This window comes from Melanerpes formicivorus, unplaced genomic scaffold (genome assembly GCF_026170545.1).
Source record: "Melanerpes formicivorus ecotype bairdi unplaced genomic scaffold, bMelFor1.0.p_v2 SCAF_2, whole genome shotgun sequence".
In the NCBI taxonomy this organism is placed as follows: Eukaryota; Metazoa; Chordata; class Aves; order Piciformes; family Picidae; genus Melanerpes; species Melanerpes formicivorus.
The window spans coordinates 1,118,655-1,146,347 of NW_027142354.1; the positions used below are offsets into that span (position 1 = coordinate 1,118,655).

General features: G+C 45.3%; 1 protein-coding gene across 13 annotated transcripts in view; it reads right to left on the minus strand.

Moving 5' to 3' along the window:
* The window catches only part of SNAP91 (synaptosome associated protein 91), a 94,141-nt gene that overhangs the window by 35,653 nt on the left and 30,795 nt on the right, over window positions 1–27,693 (minus strand). For all 13 annotated transcript variants that reach the window (XM_068148828.1, XM_068148855.1, XM_068148818.1 and 10 more), the window contains exons 6-13: window positions 22,799–22,892; window positions 21,163–21,274; window positions 18,618–18,724; window positions 17,077–17,118; window positions 12,416–12,486; window positions 10,913–10,940; window positions 7,849–7,958; window positions 5,836–5,936 (exon numbers count right to left, since the gene is read on the minus strand). In XM_068148828.1, coding sequence (XP_068004929.1) covers window positions 5,836–5,936; window positions 7,849–7,958; window positions 10,913–10,940; window positions 12,416–12,486; window positions 17,077–17,118; window positions 18,618–18,724; window positions 21,163–21,274; window positions 22,799–22,892 — 665 coding nt within the window. The remainder of the gene's footprint in view (window positions 1–5,835; window positions 5,937–7,848; window positions 7,959–10,912; window positions 10,941–12,415; window positions 12,487–17,076; window positions 17,119–18,617; window positions 18,725–21,162; window positions 21,275–22,798; window positions 22,893–27,693) is intronic.

Sequence of the window (27,693 nt, forward strand, 5' to 3'; positions counted from 1 at the left end):
AGTGCAGTGAACAGCCAAAGTTGAAGCTTACTGAAATCAATGAGCTGTTAGCAGAACATACTCAGATACCACTGAGAATCTCAAAGTAATTCTGTTTAGTTGCCAGTATTTTCTAGACCAAAGTAATCAGAAAGCAGCCAAAATCAACATCACAGTCATTAAAAGTAGACAGAATTCAGCTGGGATGGGATCTAACCATCAGCCCTAGAGTGCTTCACAATCCTGGCACTAAGGCCAGGGTGCTCTTGCAGAACGCTGCTTGCAAACGCAGAATTATACAGCATCCCTACTGCTCCAGGTACACTCTGAGAGGCAGGAAGCCCACAGCTCTTGTAGTTTTGTATTTGACAACAACAAAAACTTTTAAAAGCTTTTCCTGCACTTGTGACAGAGCAAGCATCCTATGCAGAAACAACCATCTCTGTTAACACTTGCTATGAAGAGTATGAATGTTTGACAGCATAAGCAGGTTGGCTCTGTTCCCACCTGCTTAGCTCTTAAGTCAACTGCTTCTGGAACCCAACAAAGGAAAAGGGCTCCAGGCACCTCTGTGTGCCCCACTCCCACTTGGGCTACAAAATGCTTCCAGGTCCTGCAGTGTCTAAAGGCAGGATTAGGGTGAGGCATGGGGAAAAAATCAAGTTCATCAGCGAAGCTCTTCAACTTGGAGTGGGATATGCTGCCCAGGGAGGTGGTGGAGTCACCATCCCTGGAGGTGATCAAAAAGGGATTGGATGTGGCCCTTGAAGCCATGGTTTAGTAGTCATGAGGTGTTGGGTGACAGGTTGGACTTGATCTCTGAGGTCTTTTCCAACCTTACTGATTCTATGATTCTATAGAAAAAAGCATCTTTAATGAATGTCTTTCCTACAGTTTGATGTCCCCTGAGATCAGTCAATTTGAGCTCAAAGAGCCTACACAAAAACCACTAGCCATGAAAAACTGAAAACTAACCAGCTTGATCTAGTACATTTTCATGCTGCAGTTAGTTGTTGAGCCCAGCTCTATTTGCCAGCCAGCAGCTCAGTGTTACTCCTAGATTCACTGGACACACAACAGGGTCATGAGTTCATCTGATCCACACTGAACAGCAAGCAGATGCTTTACTATACTTTACTGCTTTACTATGGGTCAGTATGTAGGAAACAAATTGCTTTGAGCAAGCACTGCTCAGTCTTTATTTCACACTTGTTAAAAAGGCACCAAAACCCCACATGTAGGTGTTTTCATAATTGGTTCCTTGGGAAAGCCCTGCTTGAGACTGGCTGAACAAGCTGAGCTAAGTCAAAATGCCACTCTGAAAGAACCTAACAGTGCATTAAAAATGCAGCACTTTGGTATCTCATTACAGCACACCAGGTGGATGTCACCCAGCTAGAGCTAAAACAAGCAACTTGGCAAACTTTTATTCTCTATTAGCTTACTCTTCCATGTACTTTTGTTATTCAATTATGTTGTAGACCACAATACAGTGAAATGGCAATTCTCCAGCATGGCAATCTATGTTTACTCCTAATATGGGAAGGATTAAACCCAATGCTTTATTGTACAGCAATATTAAAGTAACAATACTAACAGCAAGTACATGTTCTAAGGCACACTGCAAGGTAGTTCAGAACAGAAATTCAAGTCAAGCTGCTTTTATATCCAAGAGCCAGACTTCACAAGGGTGCAGAATTTGACCTGCTGTGGGTTTTTTTAAAGCTAGTGATTAGTTTGCTTGCCAAATACCTATTCACAGAAACACAGAATGGTGGGGGTTGGAAGGGACTGGAGGATGGAAGGATGACCATGAGCCAGCAATGTGCTCTTGTGGCCAGGAAGGCCAATGCCATTCTGGGGTGGATTAGAAGGGGTGTGACCAGTAGGTCAAGAGAGGCTCTCCTTCCCCTCTACTCTGCCCTGGTCAGGCTGCATCTGGAATATTGTGTCCAGTTCAGGGCCCCTCAGTACAAGAAAGACCTCAGGGAACTGCTTGAAAGAGTCCAGTGGAGAGCCACAAGGCTGATTGGGGGGATGGAACATCTTCCTTATGAGGAGAGACTGAGGGAGCTGGGGCTCTCTAGCTTAGGGAATAGGAGACTGAGAGGTGACCTCATCAATGTTTATAAATATGTAAAGGGTGAGTGCCAAGAGGATGGAGCCAGGCTCTTCTCGGTGCTGCCCAATGACAGTGAAAGGGGCAATGGGTGGAAGTTCAGGCACAGGTAGTTTCATATAAATATGAGGAAATTTTTTTCCCTGTGAGGGTGACAGAACACTGGAAGAGGCTGCCCAGAGGAGTTGTGGAGTCTTCCTCTCTGGAGATATTCAAAACTTGCCTGGATGCATTCCGGTGTAATCTGGAGTAGGTGATCCTCCTCTGGCAGGGGGGGTGGAGTGGATGATCTTTCAAGGTCCTTCCAGCCCCTGAAATTCTGTGACTTCCGAAGATCATCTACCCCAACCCCTCCCACCCCTACCAGAGCAGGTTCACCTAGAGTAAACTGCACAGAATGGTGTCCAGGAGGGTTTTGAATTAATCCAGAGATGCAGACTCTACCAGCTCTCTGGCCAGCCCATTCCAGCACTCCACCACTATCAAAGTAAAGAACTCCTCCTCATGTTTAGATGGAACTTCTTATGTTCAAGTGTGTGGCTGTTATCTCTTGTCCTGTGGCTGGGTACCACTGGAAAAAGACTCAGCCTTATAAGCCTGATGCCCACCCTCTAAGTATTTCTATGCACTGGTAAGATCTCCCCATCCATCTCCTCTTCTCTAAGATAAAAAGCCCTCCTCTTCTCTAAGATAAAAAGCCCCAAGTCCCCCAGTCTTTCATTGTAAGACAGTTGTTCTATTCCCCTAATCATCTTCACAGCCCTTTGCAGTACCCTCTCAAACAATTCCTTGTCCTCCTTGACCCAGGGAGCCCAGAACTGGACACAGTACTTCAGATGAGGCCTCACCAGGGTAAAGTAGAGGAAGAAGAGAACCTCCCTGGACTTGCTTGCCATGCTCTTCTTGATACACCCTAGGAAGAGTATGGCAAGCAGTCATACCTCGCAGTATGCTACAGTATTTGACTTGCAGTGTGATGCAGGCAACTTATTACCCTCCCTTGATCACCTCCTGTTAGCACAGGAGGCTAGATTTTCACAAGTTATAGTTCTTTTGCTAGATAACTTCTGTTGTATTCAGAAATATACTTAGGTATACAGCAGAGTGTACAATGTGCTGCATACCCCACTGAATATACAGTGTACTACATGCCAGAATACAGAGAATCTACATTGCCAGTGACCAGGATGGGTTGCTGGTGACATACTCCTGAGGTTTATGTGACACTGTAAGTGCTACTTTGATGCTGCATCTTGAAGTACTTGATGTTCACCTTTTCCTAATCATTCTGAAGGGCAACAATTCTTCCAGCTTACCCTCCCTACTGCTTTGTTGTTGTGACTCCCCAAGTTAACTTGCTGTAGGCCAGAAGAGTTGAGGATGAGGATGACGCTCAAGTAGCAGGAAGGCACTGCTACACATCCTCCCAAAGATCCTCAGTGGGAGGAAGGTTACCTTGTCCAGCCTCCTGCTCACAGCAACATTACACCCAACACTGAATCAGGGCACTCATGGCTTTGTCCAGTCAGGTCTTGAAAAAACTCCAGGAATGGAGTTTAGCTCACATAAGGAGTCTGCTCCAGTACTGCCCTAACCTCCAAGTGGACTAATTTTTTCCTCATGTCCAATCAACCTCTGAAGCTGCAATCTGTTATTACCCTTCATTATAATCAAGTATCATTTCCAAGAAAACTTTGGCTCTGTTCTGTAACTTCCTTTCAAGTAGTTGTAGGCCACTATTAAGAGTCTCCTTTAGCTTACTCTTTGCCAGATGACAGAAGCCCATCTCCCTTAATCTCTCTCCATAGGTATCTGCTCTACACCCTTGGAGTCCTGTCAGACTTCTTGCCAACCCCCTCTCCCTTAAACAGGGGACCCCAGAACTGGATGTAGTATTTCTGATGTGGCCTCATCTGCACCAGTTAAAAGGCCCTGCAGCACCTAGGAGACCATACACTTTGTAATGACTACCAGCTCCATCCTGCAGATTTAGTTTAAATAAGTAAATCAAAAACCCAACCCTTAACACGAGTTCAAAGGTTTTCTCATTACCAGATGAAACATTAATGGAAATGTTCAGGATTTTCACAATAAAGCCATTCCAGCTCTCAGCTTATGCATGTCTGACATGCTGCCTGGCAATTATTTAGGAGTTTAAAACAAAAAAAGGCAAGATGCCAATGCAGTAACAGCTCATCATACCTGAACTCCTGCCAGCAGCAAAGCAGACAACCTTGAAGCTCACTAACTTACTGTCCTTTTAGCTGTCCTTTGCTTTTTTTGTTGTGAAATAAGAGCTCTAGGTGCCTCACTGGGCCATTTAAAAAGTTCTCAGTAATACCAAGAACACCTAAGTTCTAAGCTAGAGGTGCTCTGTCCAAGGAAGAAAAGGAAAGAAAAAACCCCCCAAATTAATCAGCTTTCAAAGTGCAATGCAAATCAGTATGTTACAGTATCAGTGTATCTTTGCTCTGCATAAATGAGCAACAGCTCTAAAAAGTTAGCTGTGAGGCCTGAGCTCTTTCAAATATCTCAAATGCTTGTGTTCCAGTTCCTGGCAATGACAAAGCAAGACAAATAGGATGCAACTGGAAAAAAAAAACAACCCTGCAGAATAATTAGTCCCAGGCTTAGTCCCAGGCATCCCAGAAGAGATGATTCTTTGGTTTTGCTTTCTGGGTAAAATTACATTTCACTTAATAAAAGTGACACTTGTGCAAAAACAAATACTCAACAGATTAAACAGGACTCGTCAGAACATGGTCTACGTGACAGCTGTAGCTGTTCCCCCTCATCATGAAGTACTTGCAAAACAACATCATCTTTGGTGATCTAAAGCTAAGAGCAGAAATAGGAAATGCAGAAGCCACCAGTGCCCAATGCTAGCATTCACAGCATGACTCAGTGTAGCATTCCTGCTGCTAGAGGGCTGATGAGTTCGTTAAGCTGCCACACGAGTGAAGATCTCTTAAGATTACACCACGGTGGGTTTCCAACTCTGTGCAAGTTAAATCACATTTCCTGCCCTAATTCCTTGTCCTCACAGGACTGGAGTGAGGACTGGCTACATTTGAGTCCTCTTCAGATCACCAGCTGCTGGCACTTCTTGGAACAATAGGCTTAGCTCACCACAGAGCTCGGATTTCAGAGACCTGGTTAGGTATTCTAGTTGAAAGCAGTCAGCCTTCTACCTTTGTTTTCACATTATCGTACTTAAGCAGACAAGGAAGACTTTAACCAAATATCTTAAAAGCTGTCAAAAGTAAGCACACTTGCAGCAGAAGTAATTTGCCCCCATTGGTTCTGGATGCATTTTTGTTTTAAAGGGTATCTTTGATTTTCCGCCTACTGATCTGTGGGCTTTGCTTCAGGAACAGAAGAGTTGATTTCTGCCCTCACCTCGCCAATAAGAAAGTGAGCAGTTCTAGTTCTTCTGTTTTAAAGCATCTGCACTACCTGTTCACCTTCAGCCATCCCCTTCCTGCTCACTTTTAGTCACATAATCCTGGCTCCCCCCAGCTTTGCAGTCAGACCTTTATAAGCAGCTTATACTACTATGCACATCCTTGGGAAAAGGAGTAGCCTTGTGCTGCGAAGGGATGCCTGACTGTCAGGTCAGCAGAAGCCTGGGAGTGAGCTGGGAACATCTTGTGCTAGCAGAGAAAGAGCCAGGTTTCAGTTCAGCCAGGCAAGAAGACGGAGAGTGCAAGAAGACATGCTGACTGAAGGTTCTCTACCTCCCCATGAAGTGGCTCCAGCAGAAGCTGCTGGAGCTGCCTGTCCAGTAGCAGCAAAATCTGGCTGAAGATCCAGAAGATCACTGGAAGGTTTGGAAGAGCTGCCAGAGAGAGGAAGAGAGATATTAAATACTGGAGGAATTTGTCCATTTTAATTGAGTTGTTTTTAAAAACTCATGACTGGAATGTGGGAGTTACCCTCAGTTTGGATGACTGATTAAAGGACTGAGAGAGACATTTTGTTTTCAGGCCATAGGATTAGAGCGGTGGCCCCAAACACCTCTACTGCCCTAAGTGCCAAGGATGTATTTACATCCCAGGACAAGACCTTAACTTACTTCCATTACTTGATGATGGGATTGTAACAGATGCATGAGACTTACAGTTCTAACATAAAATAAAACCCAAACAACCAACAACAAAAAAACCCCAACCCACAAACCAAGAACTCCCCAAACCAAAACCATAGAATCATAGAAGGATCTGGTTTGGAAGGGACCTCTGAAGGTCATCTAGTCCAACCCCCTCTGCAGTCAGCAGGGACATCTTCAACTACATCAGGTTGCCCAGAGCCCTGTCGAGCCTCACTTTAAATATCTCCAGGGATGGGGACCCACTCACCTCCCTGGGCAACCTGTTCCAGTGTTTCACCACCCTGACAGTAAAGAACTTATTGCTAAGATCCAATCTATATCTGCTTTTCTCTAGTTTGAAGCCATTACCCCTCATCCTATCACCACAGGCCTTTGTAAACAGTCTCTTCCCATCCCAGGTAGTTCCTAAGAATGTGTCCAGAGAAGGGCCACAAGGATGAGCAGAGGGCTGGAGCACCTCTCCTATGAGGACAGACTGAAGGAGTTGGGGCTGTTCAGTCTGGAGAAGAGAAGGCTCCCAGGTGACCTCATTGTGGCCTTCCAGTATCTGAAGGGGGCCTACAGGAAGGCTGGGGAAGGACTTCTCAGGATCTCAGGTAGTGATAGGACTAGGGGGAATGGAATGAAGCTGGAGGTGGGGAGATTCAGGCTGGAGGTGAGGAGGAAGTTCTTCACCATGAGAGTGGTGAAGCCCTGGAATGGGTTGTCCAGGGAGGTGGTTGAGGCCCCGTCCCTGGAGGTGTTTAAGCCCAGGCTGGATGAGGCTCTGGCCAGGCTGATGTAGTGTGGGGTGTCCCTGGCCATGGCAGGGGGGTTGGAACTAGATGATCCTTGTGGTCCCTTCCAACCCTGACTGATACTATGATACTAAGAACAAATCAAGTAACTGCTGCAACTGAATACAGCTCCCTTCCACTTCAGTGTGTCACAAGAAACCCACAATTCCAGGTAATAAATAGGCACTCAGTAGAGGAGAGTGGGTAAAACTTCTATGAATTAATCCACACAGATACATGCTTAGGAAACAAGGTCTTGTCCATTTACAACATTTAAAAACCAAACCATTGAAGCTCTTTCTTCAGTGAAGTGCTTAAACTGACATTTAACTGAAGATAGTCAGGTCTTCAGAATTCTGGTTCTTCCATTTCTGTTCATTACAACAAGCAACAGTGGTTTGCTCTAGTCTTGACCCCAAAACCAAGGTTCCAGATTTGCCACATTGCTCATTTATTTATTTGTTTTATTTTAATCTCCAAAAGTTCCCTTTTTTGGGGGGGACTTCATTAGCTGATTACAACAGTAAGAAAAAGCAATCTCAATTCAGCAATTTTAGAAACAGAATACTAAAGGCCACCAAAGACTATTTGGGATTTCCACATGAATTCAGTCTATTCAATTAGAAGTTTATGTGGGGAATACTACTAGTTCTCCAGTAAAAGCAAGCCAGAGTAGCCACAATTTGTGTTAAAATTGCATTTTGCAAGGGCTCATTTGTGATGTGTACTGGTAGAGGCATGTAGCCTATTTGATACTAAAGTAGACTACCTGTAAGGTAAGCAAAATCTCCCAGGCTGCTGTTAAAACAATGAGTTTAGCACCTACACCAAGCTCAGTAACTCAAACACACTTTTTAACTCACCTGACTGGAGCAGCTGTAGATGAAGTTGCAAAAAGATCAACAGGGGGAGATGTATCAATAGTTTTTGCTGGAGTAGAACTAGGAGATGTAACAGTCGTAGCTGGAGAAGACTGGAGAAATATTTTGAACATACATTCAATATGCCAGCATTCCTCCACAAACTCATCCACATATATACTTTAAAACCAGTTTTTGACATTAGCTTAGCTCTTTCCCCCTTTGGAAGTATGTAAAGGCTGGGCTAAGTTTTCATAGGGTGGGGGAGTTGGGAAACTTCATGGTGAGTCCACCTAGTAATGCCTGACTCAAGAGGAAATGCCTATTACAAGCATCCAGAGCACCTGCAGACACCAGTTTCATATCAGAATAACCTTTATTAGAATAAACCAAACCAGGTTGGAAGAGACCTTCAAGATCATCGTGCCCAACCCATCAACCAATCCAACCCACCCAAACAGCTAACCCATGGCACCAAGCACCCCATCAAGTCTCCTTCTGATCAGCTTCAGTCCTTCAAGTTCAAGGCTCACCCAGCATCCAGGCAACTAACTCAGCATCCTGTGATCTGGAGTTGCCTTACCTGCTTTTAAAAATCCCACTTAGGATAACTAACACTTCCTGCATGTCAAAAGATTCCCAGTGAGCTCCTGAAAATAGTTTGCTCCCCAGCAAACTCCCTCCTCTTGGCTTTAACACCATCCTGAAGATGGGAGAAAGAGTGTTTTTGTAGGCTTGTTTCTACACCTGCAGAATCTTGCCCCTTGCTCAATTAAATTTGTGTTCACCCACAACAGCACCTTAGTACTTTAACAATAGAAATGGTAAGAGAAGGCAAATTATTAGAGCTTAAGTGTGCATGTAAACCTTCAGACCGAGGTTCAGTGTGTATGTAAACCTTCAGACTGAAGTGACATTAAAGAGCCATCAACAGCACTAATGGTAAAGTCCTTGGGAAGATAAGCCAATGACTTTGCTTCATTAGCACCTCCAGTTCTGGATAAAGATACCTTAAGTATGGCAAGGACAGACACCCAGGAGAGTATATTGCAACTCTTCTGTGCACTTGAAGACTCAAGTTACCTTGAAGAGTCAATTAAATCCGAAAAGATACTACGAGCTATGTTACAGCCTCTCACATGATAGAGAGATCCTTTTCCTAATGAACAAAACCAAGCCCTACATTTAGTACTGTTTGCCACTGCAGAGAGAAACAGAATGGGAAGTTTGAAGCTATTTTCTTCAGAGTACTGATATTGCCACCCCATCTTCACAACTCTAACAGGAGATGGATATAAGTTTTCTACACAGCCCCCAAGACTTTACTACAGTTTGAGACCACAGTGGTCCAAATTCTTTGAAGAAGAGAGGGTTACTTACAGTTGTACATAGAATACATAGAATAAACCAGCTTGGAAGAGACCTTCAAGATCATCATGTCCAACCCATCAACCAATCCAACCCACCTAAACAACTAACCCATGGCACCAAGCACCCCATCAAGTCTCCTCCTGAACACCTCAATGATGGTGACTCCACCACCTTCCCAGGCAGCCCATTCCAATGGGCAATCACTCTCTCTGTATAGAACTTCTTCCTAACATCCAACCTGAACCTCCCCTGACACAGATTGAGATTGTGTCCTCTTGTTCTGGTACTGGCTGCCTAGGAGAAGAGACCAACCTCTGCCTGTCTACAGCCTCCCTTCAGGTAGTTGTAGAGAGCAATAAGGTCACCCCTGAGTCTCCTCTCCTCCAGGCTAAGCAACCCGAGCTCCCTCAGCCTCTCCTCACAGGGCTTGTGTTCCAAACCCGTCACCAACTTCGTTGCCCTTCTCTGGACTCGTTCCAGCAAGTCAACCTCCTTCCTAAACTGAGGGGCCCAGAACTGGACACAGGACTCGAGGTGTGGTCTAACCAGTGCAGTGAAGGCAGGTTGTAGACAGGCAGATGTTGGTCTCTTCTCCCAGGCAGCCAGTACCAGAACAAGAGGACACAGTCTCAGGCTGCGTCAGGGGAGGTTCAGGTTGGATGTTAGGAAGAAGTTCTATACAGAGAGAGTGATTGCCCATTGGAATGGGCTGCCTGGGGAGGTGGTGGAGTCACCATCCCTGGAGGTGTTCAGGAGGAGACTTGATGGGGTGCTTGGTGCCATGGGTTAGTTGTTTAGGTGGGTTGGATTGGTTGATAGGTTGGACACGATGATCTTGAAGGTCTCTTCCAACCTGGTTTGGTTTATTCTAAATGGTGTACAGGGGCAGAATGACCTCCCTGCTCCTGCTGGCCACACTGAAAACACTGAGTCCTCCTGTAGTTCTCACCAACTGCTACAGTACTGAACAAGAAACTCTGGGCTTTTTTAAAGGGCTTTTTGGAAAGAAAATTGAAGAGCTTTCACTAGGAATCAACCATTGAACTGACTGCCTCAGGTTCAGAAGTTTTCACTGAGGTGTTCCTGCACAACTCTCATTACTAGACACAGAACTATGGCACCCTGAGGGATAGCAGAAGAAACTATCACCAACATCATAAGGGTCACTAGTTTATCTGACACTTAAACCAAGATGGCTTCACCAGCAACTCTTGCTTTAAATGAAGGTGAGCAGCCTCACTAATAAAGGTCAAATCTGAAACTACTCATATCAGGTAAGTTTTTTTCCTGGCTTTAAAACATTCTTCCCACAAAGCTGCACATAGAATGAAGGATTTGGAAGAGAAACAGTATGGAGTATATTTCACAGGACACAAAGATTAAGGGTGGGGAAAAAAGGAAGTTGAGATAAAGATACATGTATCATTTATGCTTTCCCAAAGTACCAACATCAAACCCTGGCAAAGCTGCTTAACATCCTGCTTTGGTGTAAGCCTCCAGATCAATGAAGCATTTTCATGGGGCCATTATTTACAGGGCCATGAAAAGATGCAGATTTGTCATTTAGGTAGGGCCTAGGTGGTGAAGTCTAAAAAGCAGAGTAGGGGATGGAAATTTAACTCTTTATGCCCTTAAGATGTCCAAAAGCATATCACCTGAACAGAAATTAAGTAGAACAGCAATTGGCAGTATTTACCTTGCTCAGAGGAGAAGGAGCCCCAGACCTAGGGGGAAAAAAAGGGGGAGAGGGGATGTCAGATAAATCCATTTTTGGAAACTGTGTTTCTGGTCATCAAAACTCTTGCAACAAGACCAAAAACCAAGCTTGACAGCTTCTTGAAGATCTCTACAATCACATGCCCTCTGCATTTCACAAACTTCCTTGTGTCTCTTTAGACCAGGAAAGCAAATTTTTACTTCAAATCTTAAATGAATCTTTCACAACAACTAATATCACAGGCTTACTCTGCCTGTTAAATAAGCTCTACCAAATGGAGGGAAAGCAGAGAGGCATGCAAATGTCTTGCTTTTGGGCCTACAGGGGCCAGCAGGAAAGAGCTGCTGGGGCAAGATGCCACCATATTACAAAATCATGCAACAGCAGCTGAAAAACACAGATATATGGAAGCAGTTATCTAATGTAAGTCTTCTGAGGATGGGTGAGGAAGTTTTCAAAGCCTACTGTTCTTTTAAAGAAAGTCAGAGTTACTTTAAGATAACAGTATGTAGAAGTATGGAAACAGTTAGTTGGAAAGTCCAAGCTGAAAGTTTACCCACATGCAATAAAATCATGCTAGCACTAACAAACCAAGCCTTGACCATGAGTTACACCACTGCCTTTGTTTCATTTCATTATTATGAGGGATGAAAATATGTATTTTTAGAGCTGCTTTGATCTAAGAGATTAAAGGTGGAGTTGGAAGTTAAAACTGCACCAGTATTGAACTAGCATCAATCCTATGGGTTACTTGAACTGGCTAAACCCTGGGAGCTGTAGAACTGATCAGAAGACCTGGAGCTATGACAGAAATGATCCAAAATAATTTGCTGACTATATACAAAAGCAAGCAACAGTTTAGGTACCATTTAAAGAAGATATTTACTTTTAAGGGTTCAAGCCATCTTAAAAAAACAAATAAACAAACCCCCCCACACTGACAACAGCAAAAAAAACCCAAATAAACAAAAGCAACAAGGCATAAACATGTCTGCATGCAAGTGATATGTAAGCACATGTACTTACCCTTCACTACATTGCAAGGAAAGCAACAGTAAAAGAGAAAACACAGGTTTAGTTCAACCCTTCCTAGATTTATTCATGACAAGTATCTAACAAGAACCTATTCATGACAAATATCTAATAAGAAGATGCAGAGCCATTAGAAAACAAATAAATTTTGATGATAAACCCCTTAGCAGCAGCAGAGGGCAGGGAGGGGGGGAAAGCTCCTTCTAATAGTTCTCTATATTTGATTTTACTTCATTTTGGGGAGTCTCTAGCTGCTCAGCATCTTGTTCTCCCATATCCTCCAGGAGGAAAAAAAGTTGTCACTAAGATGACTTTGTAAGAGAAAGGAAAAGCCTCGTCTTAACACAGCTTAATTTCCAGCTAAGTGCCAGGAGGAGGCTGGGAAAGGCAAACCTACACATCAGCTAGTCTTGATTATGCCTTGCTACATGGCACAACATATATACCTACTTGTTGCCGGGTTTTTTCCCTTCCAGTGAATTTAGATGCTGCTCAAGGGTCTCCATGAGACTGCTGGGAGCCTTGAAAGCAAAGAGAAAGATACATTTCTAAACACATTGCATTAACCTGACAACACTTTGAAACCCAGCACCACCTGGAGTACTGTGTCCAGTTCTGGAGCCCCTATTACAAGAGGGATGTGGAGGTGCTGGAACATGTCCAGAGAAGGGCCACAAGGATGAGCAGAGGGCTGGAGCACCTCTCCTATGAGGACAGACTGAAGGAGTTGGGGCTGTTCAGTCTGGAGAAGAGAAGGCTCCCAGGTGACCTCATTGTGGCCTTCCAGTATCTGAAGGGGGCCTACAGGAAGGCTGGGGAGGGACTTGTCAGGATCTCAGGTAGTGATAGGACTAGGGGGAATGGAATGAAGCTGGAGGTGGGGAGATTCAGGCTAGATGTGAGGAGGAGGTTCTTCACCATGAGAGTGGTGAGACCCTGGAATGGGTTGTCCAGGGAGGTGGTCGAGGCCCCGTACCTGGAGGTGTTTAAGCCCAGGCTGGATGAGGCTCTGGCCAGGCTGATGTAGTGTGGGGTGTTCCTGCCCATGGCAGGGGGGTTGGAACTAGATGATCCTTGTGGTCCCTTCCAACCCTGAATGAAACTATGAAACTTCCTTGACGTCTACCATGTGCATGCTCACGCTGCTGTTGTATTTCCAGCACTGTGAAAACAGTGGACTTCCATGCTAGAAGTAGTCAGGCAAAGACAGCTTTGGAAAGATAATAATGGTGTCCAAATTTGCAAAGAGAAAATAGTTACCCCCATTAAACAGCACCTGGAGCCCAAATCCAGAATGTGCTGCTCAGCATGCTTTCAATCAGTGTAAAACACTGACGACAGCACAGGCATGCACAGGGTTAATTTTAGGAATAATAGGTTTAAGGTTATCCTTTCAGTCCTGTTTTAGTCAGGCCTCTGACACCTGTTTCATGATCAGAGGGTTGGCTAATATTTGCAGTCTAAACAAACCAAAGGAGAAGGCTTTTTCCTAATGTCCCTAAAAGCTGCTACCTGTGGTTCAAGACTCCCAACAGCACAAACATTTACAGCTGCTTCTTCTCAAATGCTAGCCAGGCACAGGATACTGAGCCCTGCAGCTACCTCAGAATTCAGAAAGATTCCTATTTTAGACAGCTGCAGAAACTAAGATTTTTCAAGCCTCCCTGATCTCAGGTTTTATTTTAAGCAACCTTTTTGTGGTCAGACAATACCCCCAGGCATGTGCTTGCTGCTGCAACGGCAGATAGGAAAATTAGTCATGAATGCAAATGACAGTGTGCTTAGCTACTCCACTATTAAAATAGAGTTCAGATAAGTGGGCTCCTACAAGATGCACAAGCAAAGAGGGAACCCTTGAGATAGAGTAGCATAAAGTAGTCAAGTATTTCAGTAGGGTTACTGGTTCATCAACAGCACAGTCTTTAAATAGGGAAGTCTCTTTATCAGCCTCTTTCAAATCAACCATAATTCCTGACAGCAATATCTATGGTGTTTTACATAAACAGTGCCTTTAACTTCAAAGTCAGTTTGCAAGGATAGGATAGGATAGGATAGGATAGGATAGGATAGGATAGGATAGGATAGGATAGGATAGGATAGGATAGGATAGGATTAGAATAGAATAGAATAGAATAGAATAGAATAGAATAGAATAGAATAGAATAGAATAGGACCAGGTTGGAAAAGACCCTCGAGATCGTCCAGTCCAACCTATCACCCAACACTAACTAATCAAGTAAAACATGGCACCAAGCACCCCATCAAGTCTCTTCCTAAACACCTCCAGTGATGGCGACTTCACCACCTCCCCAGACAGCCCATTCCAATGGCCAATCACTCTTTCTGGGAAGAACTTCTTCCTAATATCTAGCTTAAACCTACCCTGGCGCAGCCTGAGACTGTGTCCTCTTGTTCTGGTGCTGGTTGCCTGGGAGAAGAGACTAATCCTCACCTGGCTACAACCTCCCTTCAGGTAGTTGTAGACAGCAATAAGGTCTGCCCTGAGCCTCCTCTTCTCCAGGCTAAGCTATCCCAGTTCCCTCAGCCTCTCCTCATAGGGCTTGTGCTCCAGATCCCTCCCCAGCTTTGTTGCCTTTCTCAGGACACATTCCAGCAAGTCAACATCTTTCCTAAACTGAGGGGCCCAGAACTGGACACAGGACTCAAGGTGTGGCCTAACCAGTGCTGAGTACAGACGTAGAATGACCTCCCTGCTCGTTCTGGCCACACTGTTCCTGATGCAAGCCAGGATGCCATTGGCCTTTTTGGCCACCTGGGCACACTGCTGGCTCATGTTCAGCCTACTATCAACCAGTACCCCCACGTCCCTTTCAGCCTGGCTGCTCTCCAGCCACTCTGACCCCAGCCTGTAGCTCTGCATGGGGTTGTTGTGGCCAATGTACAGAACCTGGCACTTGGATGTGTTCAATCTCATGCCCTTGGACTCTGCCCATCTGCCCAGCCTGTCGAGGTCCCTCTGCAGAGCTCTCCTACCCTCCAGCAGATCAACACCTGCCTCCAGCTTGGTGTCATCTTCATACTTACTGATGATGGACTCAATACCCTTATCCAGATCATTGATAAAGATATTAAAGAGCACAGGGCCCAGCACTGATCCCTGGGGGACTCCACTAGTGACTGGCTGCCAGCTGGCTGTGGCACCATTCACCACCACTCTCTGGGCTCGGCCCTCCAGCCAGTTCCGGACCCAGTGCAGAGTGCTGCTGTCCAAACCACAGGGTGACAGCTTGGCCAGGAGTTTGCTGTGGAAACAGACAACCCACTGCTGCTGTGTACAGTAAGCTGCAAACCAGCTAAATCAACTCATTTGGGATGCTTTGTACCTAGCTAGTACCAGTGCACAGCTAAGTGTGCTTGTGGTGTCTGCATCTTAATATTGGCTTTAAAACTGAACACTAAGGTAACTCAAAACATGCAGAAATTTAAAGTGATCAAAACCCCCAAATCTTTAAATGATGGCTTGAGTTTAAATATGTGTCAAGTACATATGCAATGCAAAAACCATCATTGCCATTGCTGGTTTTAAAGGTGTATTTATTAGTTTTCAACTGATTTGAGTATAAGAAAGAATTTGGTTCAACACAAGTGATGTACAGTGTGTCAGTATCACAGTACACTAGAGGTTGGAAGGGACCTCAAGCTCAAGATCAAGTCCAAGCCCCCTGCCAAAGCAGGATCACTTAGGGTAGTCTGCACAGGAATGCATCCAGGTAGGTTTGGAAAGTCTCCAGAGAAGGAGACTCCACAACCTCTCTGGGCAGCCTGTTCTAGTGCTTTGTCACCCTCACTGTAAAGAAGCTTCTTCTTTGTAAGAATTCTGCAGGAGCAAGAAAAAGATGAGCAAAACCTCTCATTTGCTTAAAAAATAAATAAAAAAAAAATCACAGAATGGTTTAGGTTGGAAAGGACCTCAGAGATTATCTACTCCAACCTCCCTGACATGGGCAGAGATGCCTTCAGCTGTTCAAGACATAATCCACCCTGGCCTTGAGCCATGGTTTAGTTGTTTCGGTGGGTTGGATTGGTGGATGGGTTGGATGTGATGATCTTGAAGGTCTCTTCCAACCTGGTCTGGTCTGGTCTATTCCATTCCATTCCATTCCATTCCATTCCATTCCATTCCATTCCATTCCATTCCATTCCATTCCATTCCATTCTATTCTATTCCATTCTATTCTATTCCATTCTATTCTATTCTATTCTATTCTATTCTATTCTATTCTATTCTATTCTATTCTATTCTATTCTATTCTATTCTATCCTATCCTATCCTATCCTATCCTATCCCATTCCATTCCATTCCATTCCATTCCATTCCATTCCATTCCATTCCATTCTTCCTGGCAACCTTGGGCAACCTATTCCAGAGTCCCACTACCCTCATAATGAAGAGCTTCTTCCTAAGATCCAGTCTAACCTTACTCTTCCCCTCAGCTTAAAACCAATCCTCCTCATCCTACTGCTAGACTCCTTTAGCTCAGATACATACATGCTTAAGTAGGCATAGGCTGTAAGCAGAAAGTTTTGTTTCAAAATAAAAAATCCCATTTCTTTCTGTTACCAGTTACCCCCCACACACTTTAGAAAGCTAACATATTAATCACAGATTAATGGGTAATTAAAAGACAACGAGGTCATATGAAACTAGTCTATCAAACAGAATTAACAAAGGAAGTTTCAGAAAGGTTTTACCCAGATGCTACAGTTTGGAAATTAAATATTTTCTGGTATCCAATTTGCAACATTGAACATCACTTAAATTCCTTTAGGGTGTCAGGTAGTGATAGAAGGAGGGGAATGGACCACAAATAGAAATGGGTAGGTTCAGATTGGATGTTAGGAAGAAGTTCTTCACCACGAGGGTGGTGAAACGCTGGCACAGGTTGCCCAGGGAGGGGGTGGAAGCCTCATCCCTGGAGGTTTTTAAGGCCAGGCTGGATGTGGCTGTGAGCAACCTGATGTAGTGTGAGGTGTCCCTGCCCATGGCAGGGGGGTTGGAACTAGATGATCCTTGGGGACCCTTCCAACCCTAACAATTCTATGCTTCTAGTTAATACACAGATCCAAAAGAGACTGCAGAAGCAGCTTACCTGTGTGAGATCAGGGATATCACCTTTGTCAATTCCAACTTGCTGTGGATAGAAAGGAGGTAAAACATAAGTGCATCATTCCCCTGCAGCAGGCACTAATTTCACTACAACTGTGGTACACTCTGCAATCTGTAAGGCACTTTATGCTTCATGAAAAGACAACAAAGTCAGCAAGTGCAGATGCCCATCTTTCCAGTAGCTCACTTCAACAACATGCACCAACCTGGTTTGTTTTGTTTACACACACTAAATATCCAGTGCTTTCTGGTCATATATTGTTGTCTCAGACGACAGCAAGCACGAGTGAACTGCCAAACACATACTACCCAGATTCCTGACTATCCTAATTTAGCTCTCTGCAATTCAACCAAGAAGCAAATCCTAAAAGACAACACTTAAAAAAACCTGCTAAAGCTCGAGGCACTTTGTTTTTCCATTCTGGATATGCTAACATTCCAAATACAGCAAGATGAGGTCTAAGTCTGTGGTGTTCTCTTAGCAGTCTTGCTGCTTCACTATGGCTCTACAGAGAGCCCTCTGATTTAGATTTTGAAGAACAAGCTCCACTGCACCTAGTAATCCTGCAATGACAATAATCCCTGTCCTGCAAAGCTGACCTATAGGTGTCTAAAGTACCCTACCACTTAAAGTTCAACATCCACATCAGGCATTACATGCCTTCTGTGGGTCCAGCAGGCTCTTTAAATCACAACACAGTTGGTTTTAACTGATGTATTTAGTATTCCTAAGGTTGGAAGAGACCTCAAAGATCATCAAGTCCAACCTGTCACCACAGACCACATGACTAGAGTAGGGAAGACACTACTGCCCACTGCAAGCTTGAACTCACAACCTTCCCATTAAGGGTCTCCTTCCCATTAAGGGTCTGATGCACTACCAAGCTGAGCCACCCTGCTCCCCATAACTCTTCCATAGTCACAAAAATTAACAGAGAGACAAACTTTTTATTCAGCTCATTCCTGCTGTCCATGATAATGAGGCATGAAACCGACAACGTGCATCTTGTGCCAAGAAGCCAGCGACCACAAATGAGAGCCCATCAAAAGAGTTAATTAACCATATGATATTTGTTATTATCCACATAAGAGGATGATAACAAGGATCAAACCCAGGGAAATCTCACATCCCAGTTAACTGCAAAGACTTAAAAAAACCAGACTTATAAAATTATTATGGTTTCATGCCTAACTACTGTATCATCCTCCAAGGTTCAGTCCATCCTAGAAGCATGGCATTAATCACAGCATTTCCAAGACACATTGATCTGGCTGAAGTCATGTCATCTGTTACATTACCAGGAAAGCTGAGGCTGGCTGCAGAATAGAGACATGTGGAAGTCCTAAGCAGGGCTTAACTACTTCAAGCAGATCTGATTAAGCAGATAGAGGAACTTCTACACTGCCTCACATTTCTACACAGTGAGTCAGAAGCTTAACAAATGCAATCAATATTTTACATCAGCTTTTAAAAGCCCACAAAATACTTCAGTGGCAGGCTCCAGAAGTCTGGAAGTCACTTACCTCTGCAACTTTAAGAAACTCTGATACTCTGGTCATTCGGGTAAGAAATCGCTTGTAGATTTCAAGAGCATCTTTACACTGTCCCTTCTTCATTTCAAAGAATTTCTCTAGAGAAAGAATTTGGCCAGTTTCAGTTAAGAGATCTTCTGTCAGGTCTGCATTCATCAGCAATTCTCACGTGTCAAGCATAGCGCACCCCATTAACATTTTTGGATACTAATCTGGTGGTGTTCCTGGTCCTTGGTGGAATTTGGAAGCTGGACTTGCTGAGCTGCTAAAGAATTACACAGACTGGAAAACTGCACCCCAATCAGCTGCAGCATTGTGTGTGATGTGAACCAGGGGTTTAAAGACAAAAGTAAGCAGGTGAAGTAGCTACCAAACTCAACATTTAGAATAGACTAGACTAGAATAGACTAGAACAGGCTAGACTAGACTAGACTAGACTAGAATAGAATAGACCGGGTTGGAAGAGACCTTCAAGATCATTGCGTCCAACCCATCAACCAATCCAACCCACCCAAACAGCTAACCCATGGCACCAAGCACCCCATCAAGTCTCCTCCTCAACACCTCCAATGATGGTGACTCCACCACCTCCCCAGGCAGCCCATTCCAATGGGCAATCACTCTCTCTGTATAGAACTTCTTCCTAACATCCAGCCTAAACCTCCCCTGGCACAGCCTGAGAGTATGTCCTCTTGTTCTGGTACTGGCTGCCTGGGAGAAGAGACCAACCTCTGCCTGTCTACAACCTCCCTTCAGGTAGTTGTAGAGAGCAATAAGGTCACCCCTGAGTCTCCTCTTCTCCAGGCTAAGCAGCCCCAGCTCCCTCAGTCTTTCCTCATAGGGCTTGTGTTCCAAACCCCTCCCCAGCTTTGTTGCCCTTCTCTGGACTCGATCCAGCAAGTCAACCTCCTTCCTAAACTGAGGGGCCCAGAACTGGACACAGGACTCGAGGTGCTGCCTAACCAGTGCACAATGACCTCCCTGCTCCTGCTGGCCACACTGTTCTTAATGCAGGCCAGGATGCCATTGACCCTCCTGGCTCCCTGGGCACACTGCAGGCTCATGTTCAGCCTACCATCAACCAGCACCCCCAGGTCCCTCTCTGCCTGGCTGCTCTCCAGCCACTCTGATCCCAGCCTGTAGCACTGCATGGGGTTGTTGTGGCCAATGTGCAGAACCCGGCACTTGGATGTGTTCAGTCTCATGCCCTTGGACTCTGCCCATCTGTCCAGCCTGTCAAGGTCCCTCTGCAGAGCCTCTCTACCCTCCAGCAGATCAACTCCTGCCTCCAGCTTGGTGTCATCAGCAAATTTACTGATGATGGACTCAATGCCCTCATCCAGGTCATCAATAAAGATGTTAAAGAGCACAGGGCCCAGCACTGATCCTTGGGGCACACCACTAGTGACTTGTGATTTGAAGTACTTAAGGATACCTAAACATATGTCAAGATGTTCTCTTCCAAGTTGTCTTCACTCCAAAGAACAGCACTTTTTTTCCACTTAGATAGCTCTCTAAAGTTGGCTCAAGTCCATTATCAAGCAAAACTACCGCAGATTTTCCACCTGAACTTTTCAGTAGTGGTAGACAATGAAATCTCAATCCAACTGTTATGACCAACACATTCATATCTGTTCCATAAGTTTCCCATGCCTGTAGCTTCAGTCAAAACACAGCAGACTGACTTACATGAAACCACTAGGAAGCACGATGGGTACAAACCAACTGTCTGAGCTTCGCAGCTCAGGAAGTTGTATTTGCCTGTTCAGTCTCTGTAGCCTCTCTGTTTCTTCCTGTTCTACCCACAGCTTCTCTCCAGTTTTAGGTCAGCCATGCTGGCCGAGCAAACTCAGTTCTTAGCTGTCTTCAGAGATTAACGGAAGTGCTCACAAGTTGTAACAGTTGAAGCTCATTTTCTACAAGGTCAGTTATGTTTCCTGCAGTTTGATTCAACTCCTGGTTTTAGACTTCATAACAAAACCTTTCTCAGGGACAGCTTAAGATATGTTATGCTGGTGAACATGCCAAGCTGTCAGAGCTTCGGAATGTGCTCAGAGCCTCCTGCAGACTTTGTAGGCTGATGGTAGGTAGGGATCTGGAGAAGATCCAGTTTTGGCAGTCATGCTTTCAGACAGATCAGGAATGTTATTCAGGAGTATGTTACTTCATAGAAGCCTATCAACATAGCATTTGCAACATAAGAATCCTGACATCTTAAAAATGCAATCAAACAGCAAAAATTGCTTTGGTAACCTTGCCAGACCTTGTACATTACAGTGCTCATACAGCACTGCACATTTCATTATGCCCAAGACCTTGAAGTAGGCTTCTGTACAATTTTCAGGGCATATCTCAATCAGATGAACACCAATGTAAGAGGTTATGGCTTGAAGTTTTCTCTCACTTTAGAGTAGAAGAGTCATGAAAAATGTATACAGTTTTTAATGAATTTAGATTTAAAATAAACCTGAAGCAGATCTGAAACTTGGTGCTCACTGGCTCATTGTATGTGAGATACAGACACTGGGCTACTTACCTAGTAAGTTAATAACCCCATCATTGTAGCAAGCAAAAAGTTTGATAAGATCTTTAAATAGAAGCATGAATGCAGCATTTATGACACCATTTGTCAGTTCATTTGGATGAACCTACAAATAAAATATCAGTTATTTACAACAGACCTATTGAATGCAGGCAGAAGTTGTAGCTTGCGCTCGGTAGCTGATGCTGTTAAGGACAGAATCAAGCACTGAGTACAAGCTTTCACACAAAGAAACCAAGCAAAGGCTGCTTCTGATTCAGTTAGCAGATCAAGGATTGTTTTTTTCACCACACCAAAACAATCCATTACAGCAGAGGAGTACCCCCATAGACAGTAAATATCTTAAGTCAACTCCTTCACCTATCCCAAAGAGGAAGACAGAGATACTGTTCACAGAATCACAGTATAACTTAGGTTGGAAAGGACCTCGAGGATCATCGAGCCTGTTAACAAGGCTTCAATGAAACTGGACAGATGTCAGCTCCCAGCATAGCTGGACAAAAATCTCATTAATCTACTAAGTAATATAGTTGGGTTAATGATACCAAGACCATGCCAGTTCTCACATTAACTTGGGCAGAGAGTGCATGCTTATTTTTTAGGAGAGCCTTCTTTAGTGGGCTTTCAAGACCACTATCACAATTCCTATGCCATTTAAGCTAGAAAAATACATTAGTGAAATGTGTGTTTCTAAGGCTTTCCTCTGAAAGTTGTAGTGGACCCTGCCTTCCATACTGGAGTGTGTCCTTCTGCCCAAGAAGATGGTAAGTACTTCAACAATGGATTCCTTCAAAGACCTCTTTGGAACACTATGCTGTATCTCCTACAACAACTGACTCCTGTTTCTTTATCCTTAAGATATATAAACAATCATACCAACATTCATAACATGATCACATTATAAATACATTGTAGACAATTATTTTGATGAATTGTCTGAAGTTTATGCAATCCATATTACAATCAAAAACAAGATGAAGGGTTTGAGGAAGCCAGGCAATGTACATGTGGTATTTTAATGTCACCTTCTTCCCCTCAACCCCATACCACACCCCTCATAGAGAGGGGAAAAAAAGCAAAACAAAATGAAAACAACAACAAAAACAAACAAACAAACACAAACCACCAAGGAAGCAAAAAAAAAAACCCAAACCCCAAGCAAGCAAAAAAAACCCCAAGCAGACTAACAAAAAAAACCCCAAGCAGACTAACAAAAAAAAACCCAAGCAGACTAAAAAACCCCAGGAAATAAACAAACAAAAAAATCCCACAAACAAACAAAACCCATCATTTAAAAAGCTCCAGTTTCCTTGCTTCATCCATTTCTTCTCCTCACTGATGCAGAAGATGAAACTCCCAGCTCCAAGGCAGCATTCCTCAAAAGTCCTCCTTGCCCATGCTGTTCCCCCACCCCTCTCTAAAAACAAATAACTAGAATATGCACTCTGTGCACATATAGGAAGTGGTCAATCTCCACCTCACTCTACTTCAGTGGGGTACTGAAAAGAGGATTTGATTTTTTTGCCCACAAAATGTGAGGATCAGTCAAAGCATTACCTACAAGGTAAAAATGTTTTAATTACAATGCAGCATTTCTAAGTGTCAACGTTGTGTCAGCTTCAATACATACATCAAATTCAAGTAGTGCATCAATTTGTTCCTGTAATATTGGCATACTCTTCAGTAGTTTTTCAGGAGCCATTGTCCTCATTACACCATCAGCCCTACAAGAGGGAATACAGAATATAAGCCATGGGGTTTCCCATCTCCCTCTCCTCAAACTGATTAGTTGTCTACATTTAAGCTTAAAGCGGCTATAAACCATTTCAAACATTGAAAGCAGTGTCTGATTCTCCTGCTACCCACAAGAGCTGGTAGGGGAAATACTTCATACAGCAACTCTTTCTCAGAGCACTCAAAGAAGGGTTTGGTGACACAGTGATGAATGCAGGCGACTGATCTCTTCATGGAAAAAAGACATAGAGTTAAATAACTTGACAGAAAATACTGATAGCCTTTGTGCACTAACTTTGTTTTGAATAACTCATGACAACTCATTTTGAAGAGTCCTTTTTAATGAGGTGTTTATGGTCACAAAAGACAAAAAAAACCCACTTCTATAGGTTGAGGGGTTTTTTTCCCACCACACATGTACATCAATTTAGTGACAGTTTAGATCAGGAAAACCTTGGCTTAGAGTTGCTTACTCCTCAGTATTCCTGGGTACAAATTACAGTATCACAGTATAACTAAGGTTGGAAGAGACCTCGAAGATCATCGAGTCCAACCTATCAACACAGACCTCAGGACTAAACCATGGCACCAAGTGCCATGTCCAATCTCCTCTCGAACACCTCCAGGGATGGTGACTCCACCACCTCCCTGGGCAGCACATTCCAATGACGAATGACTCGCTCGGTGAAGAACTTTCTCCTCACCTCGAGTCTAAACCTCCCCTGGCACTGCTTGAGACTGTGTCCCTTTGTTCTGGTGCTGGTTGCCTGGGAGAAGAGACCAACCCCCTCCTGGCTACAACCACCCTTCAGGTAGTTGTAGAGGGCAATGAGGTCACCCCTGAGCTTCCTCTTCTCCAGGCTAAACAATCCCAGCTCCCTCAGCCTCTCCTCACAGGGCTGTGCTCAAGGCCTTTCCCCAGCCTTGTTGCCATTCTCTGGACACGTTCAAGTGTTTCGATGTCCTTCTTAAACTGAGGGGCCCAGAACTGGACACAGGACTCAAGGTGTGGCCTAACCAATGCAGAGTACAGGGGCACAATGACCTCCCTGTTCCTGCTGGCCACACCATTCCTAATGCAGGCCAGGATGCCATTGGCATTACTCCTTCCTAATACTTCCACTTACTTCAACCTGCCTTATAGTCCTGAACTGTTACTTCAACCATCACACAGCAGTCATCACAGAACGTTAGGGGCTGGAAGGGACCTCCAAAGATCATCCAGTTCAACCCCCTGCCAGAGCAGGATCACCTAGACCAGATCACACAGGAACACATCCAGGTGGGTTTTGAATATCTCCCTAGAAGGAGACTCCACAACCCCCTGGGCAGCCTGTTCCAGTGTTCTCTCACCCTCACAGGGAAAGAATATTTTTTCCTCCTGTTTCCATGGAACTTCCTAAGCCTCAGCTTCCACCCATTGCCCCTTGTGCTGTCATTGGGCAGCACCGAGCAGAGCCTGGCTCCATTCTCTTGGCACTCACCCTTTACATATTTATAAACATTAATGAGGTCACCTCTTAACCTCCTCCTCTCCAAGCTGCAGAGCCCCAGCTCCCTCAGTCTCTCTTCAAAAGGAAGATGTTCCACTCCCTTCATCATTTTTGTGGCTCTGCACTTGATTCTTTCAAGCAATTCCCTGAGGTCCTTCTTGAACTGAGGGGCCCAGAACTGGATGTGTAGCATTTCCTAATTGCAGCCCATGGTCTTACAGCACTCTTCACACAGGCTGCTTTTCTCTCTGAATATCACAGACCTGCACAACCACTACTATGTACTGCCCTGTTCCAGACACAGACAGGTAATGCAATTCCTCTCTGGAAATGCACACCAATGTTCTTATTTCATGCTATACTCTGAGGCAGCACCTTGTTCTGATCACCAGAAATAACATGCATTAAAAAACCTTTCCAGGAACAGTTTGTAACTGTTGGCTGGGTTGCCTGCTAAGTACTTCAGGTGGTCTCCTCCATTTTCATTTGTACTCAGTTATCTTAGTATCATAGTATCAGTCTGGGTTGGAAGGGACCACAAGGATCATCTAGTTCCAACCCCCCTGCCATGGGCAGGGACACCCCACACTACATCAGCCTGGCCAGAACCTCAGCCAGCCTGGGCTTAAACACCTCCAGGGATGGGGCCTCAACCACCTCCCTGGACAACCCATTCCAGGGCTTCACCACACTCATGGTGAAGAACCTTCTCCTCACCTCCAGCCTGAATCTCCCCACCTCCAGCTTCATTCCATTCCCCCTAGTCCTATCACTACCTGAGATCCTGAGTTCTTCCCCAGCCTTCCTGTAGGCCCCCTTCAGATACTGGAAGGCCACAATTAGGTCACCTTGGAGACTTCTCTTCTCCAGGCTGAACAGCCCCAACTCCTTCAGTCTGTCCTCACAGGAGAGGTGCTCCAGCCCTCTGATCATCCTTGTGGCCCTTCTCTGGACACCTTCCAGCACCTCCACATCCCTCTTGTAATAGGGGCTCCAGAACTGGATGCAGTACTCCAGGTGGGGTCTCACCAGAGCTGAGTAGAGGGGGAGGATCACCTCCCTTGACCTGCTGGCCACACTTCTCCTGATGCAGCCCAGGATCTGATTGGCTTTGTGGGCTGCAAGTGCACACTGAGAGCTCCTGTTGAGCTTTTTGTCCACCAGCACCCCCAAGTTTCTCTCTTCAGGGCTGCTTTCCAGCCAGTCCCTGCCTAGCCTGGATTTGTGCCTGGGATTGCCTCAACCCAGATGCAGGACCCTGCACTTGGTCTTGTTGAACCTCATGAGGTTGGCTTGTGCCCACCTCTCCAGCCTGTCAAGGTCCCTCTGGATGGCCTCCCTTCCCTCCAGCGTGTCTGCTGCACCACACAGCTTGGTGCCATTAGCAAACTTGCTGAGGGTGCACTCAATGCTTATGGGAAGTGTCTGGACTGTAATGAAACATTTCCTTCTCCAAATCCTAAACACAGATTTAACACAGAATCACAGAATTATTGAGGCTGGAAAAGATGTCCCAAATCACCAAGTCCAGCCTATGACCTATGTGGCAGTGCAGGCTGGGTGCCTCCTGTTACTGCCACACGAGTTACACCTCTGGTGCCCTGAGTGTCCAGCCCAGTAGGTGGACACAGGAAACAGCCTATTTCATACCCAAAATATCCTGCTCCCTGTAAATCCACCTGCAAAGTCTTTCTCATACTCTTTCTTCCCTCCCTGCTCCTGTGGGAGATGCTCCTTATTGGGTAATGGTGGGGGAGCATCTCGAGGCCTCTTAGGCCTGGCTAAGCCTAGTGCCAGGAGGAGAAGGAGTGTCTTGGGGGAGCAGTCTCAGACCTGCCTGAGACTAGCCTAGCAGTAGGGGGGGAAGAAAGAGCCCTGGGGGCTTTGGGTATACCCTCAGGTGGGGAGAAGGGAAGTGTTGGGAGGCCTTTGGGTATGCTGTAAGGGACTCTGTACACTTTGGGATATCTTTGCCACTAGGCTTTGCAGTTGCTGTAAAACATTAATTGCCTTTCCATTTAAACTTTCCATCACTTTCCAATCCACTTGTGTGAGTGGCATTCTTCTACCCCTTTTCACAGGCTGCAGAGGATCTGTCTGCCTCTAAACCAGGACAACCTAACACCACGACATTAGCTAAACCACGCCACCAAGTGCCACATCCAAGCTCTTCTTAAAGACCCCCAGGGATGGCAACTCCAGCACCTTCCTGGGCAGTCCATCCCAGTGCCTAATCAGCCTTGCTGTGTGGAATTACTTCATAATATTTAACCTAAACCTCCCTGGCACAGCTTCATACCATGGTCTCTTGTCCTGTCACAAGTTGCCTGGGAGAAGAGCCTGACCCCCACCTGACTACAACTTCCTTTTAGGTAGTTGTAGAGAGTGACAAGGACTCCTCTAAGTCTCCTCTTCACAGTATCACAGTATCACAGTATAACTAAGGTTGGAAAGGACCTCGAGGATCATCGAGTCCAACCTATCAACACAGACCCCATGACTAGACTATGGCACCAAGTGCCACGTCCAATCTCCTCTTGAACGCCTCCAGGGTCGATGACTCCACCACCTCCCTGGGCAGCACATTCCAAACACGAACGACTCGCTCCGTGAACAACTTTCTCCTCACCTCGAGTCTAAACCTCCCCTGGCACAGCTTGAGACTGTGTCCCCTTGTTCTGGTGCTGGTTGCCTGGGAGAAGAGACCAACCCCTTCCTGGCTACAACCACCTTTCAGGTAGTTGTAGAGGGCAATGAGGTCACCCCTGAGCCTCCTCTTCTCCAGGCTAAACAATCCCAGCTCCCTCAGCCTCTCTTCACAGGGCTGTGCTCAAGGCCTCTCCCCAGCCTTGTTGCCCTTCTCTGGACACGTTCAAGTGTTTTGATGTCCTTCTTAAACTGAGGGGCCCAGAACTGGACACAGGACTCAAGGTGTGGCCTAACCAAAGCAGAGTACAGGGGCACTATGAACTCCCTGCTCCTGCTGGCCACACTATTCCTAATGCAGGCCAGGATGCTATTGGCCCTCCTGGCCACCTGGGCACACTGCTGGCTCATATTCAGGTGGCTGTCAATCAGCACCCCCAGGTCCCTTTCTGTTTGGGAGCTCTCAGCCACTCCAACCCCAGCCTGTAGCTCTGCATGGGATTGCCGTAGCCGAAGTGCAGCACTCGGCACTTGGACTTGTTGAATGCCATCCCATTGGACTCTGCCCATCTGTCCAGTCGGTCGAGGTCCCTCTGCAGAGCTTTTCTACCCTCGAACTGACTAACATCTGCCCCTAACTTGGTGTCATCTG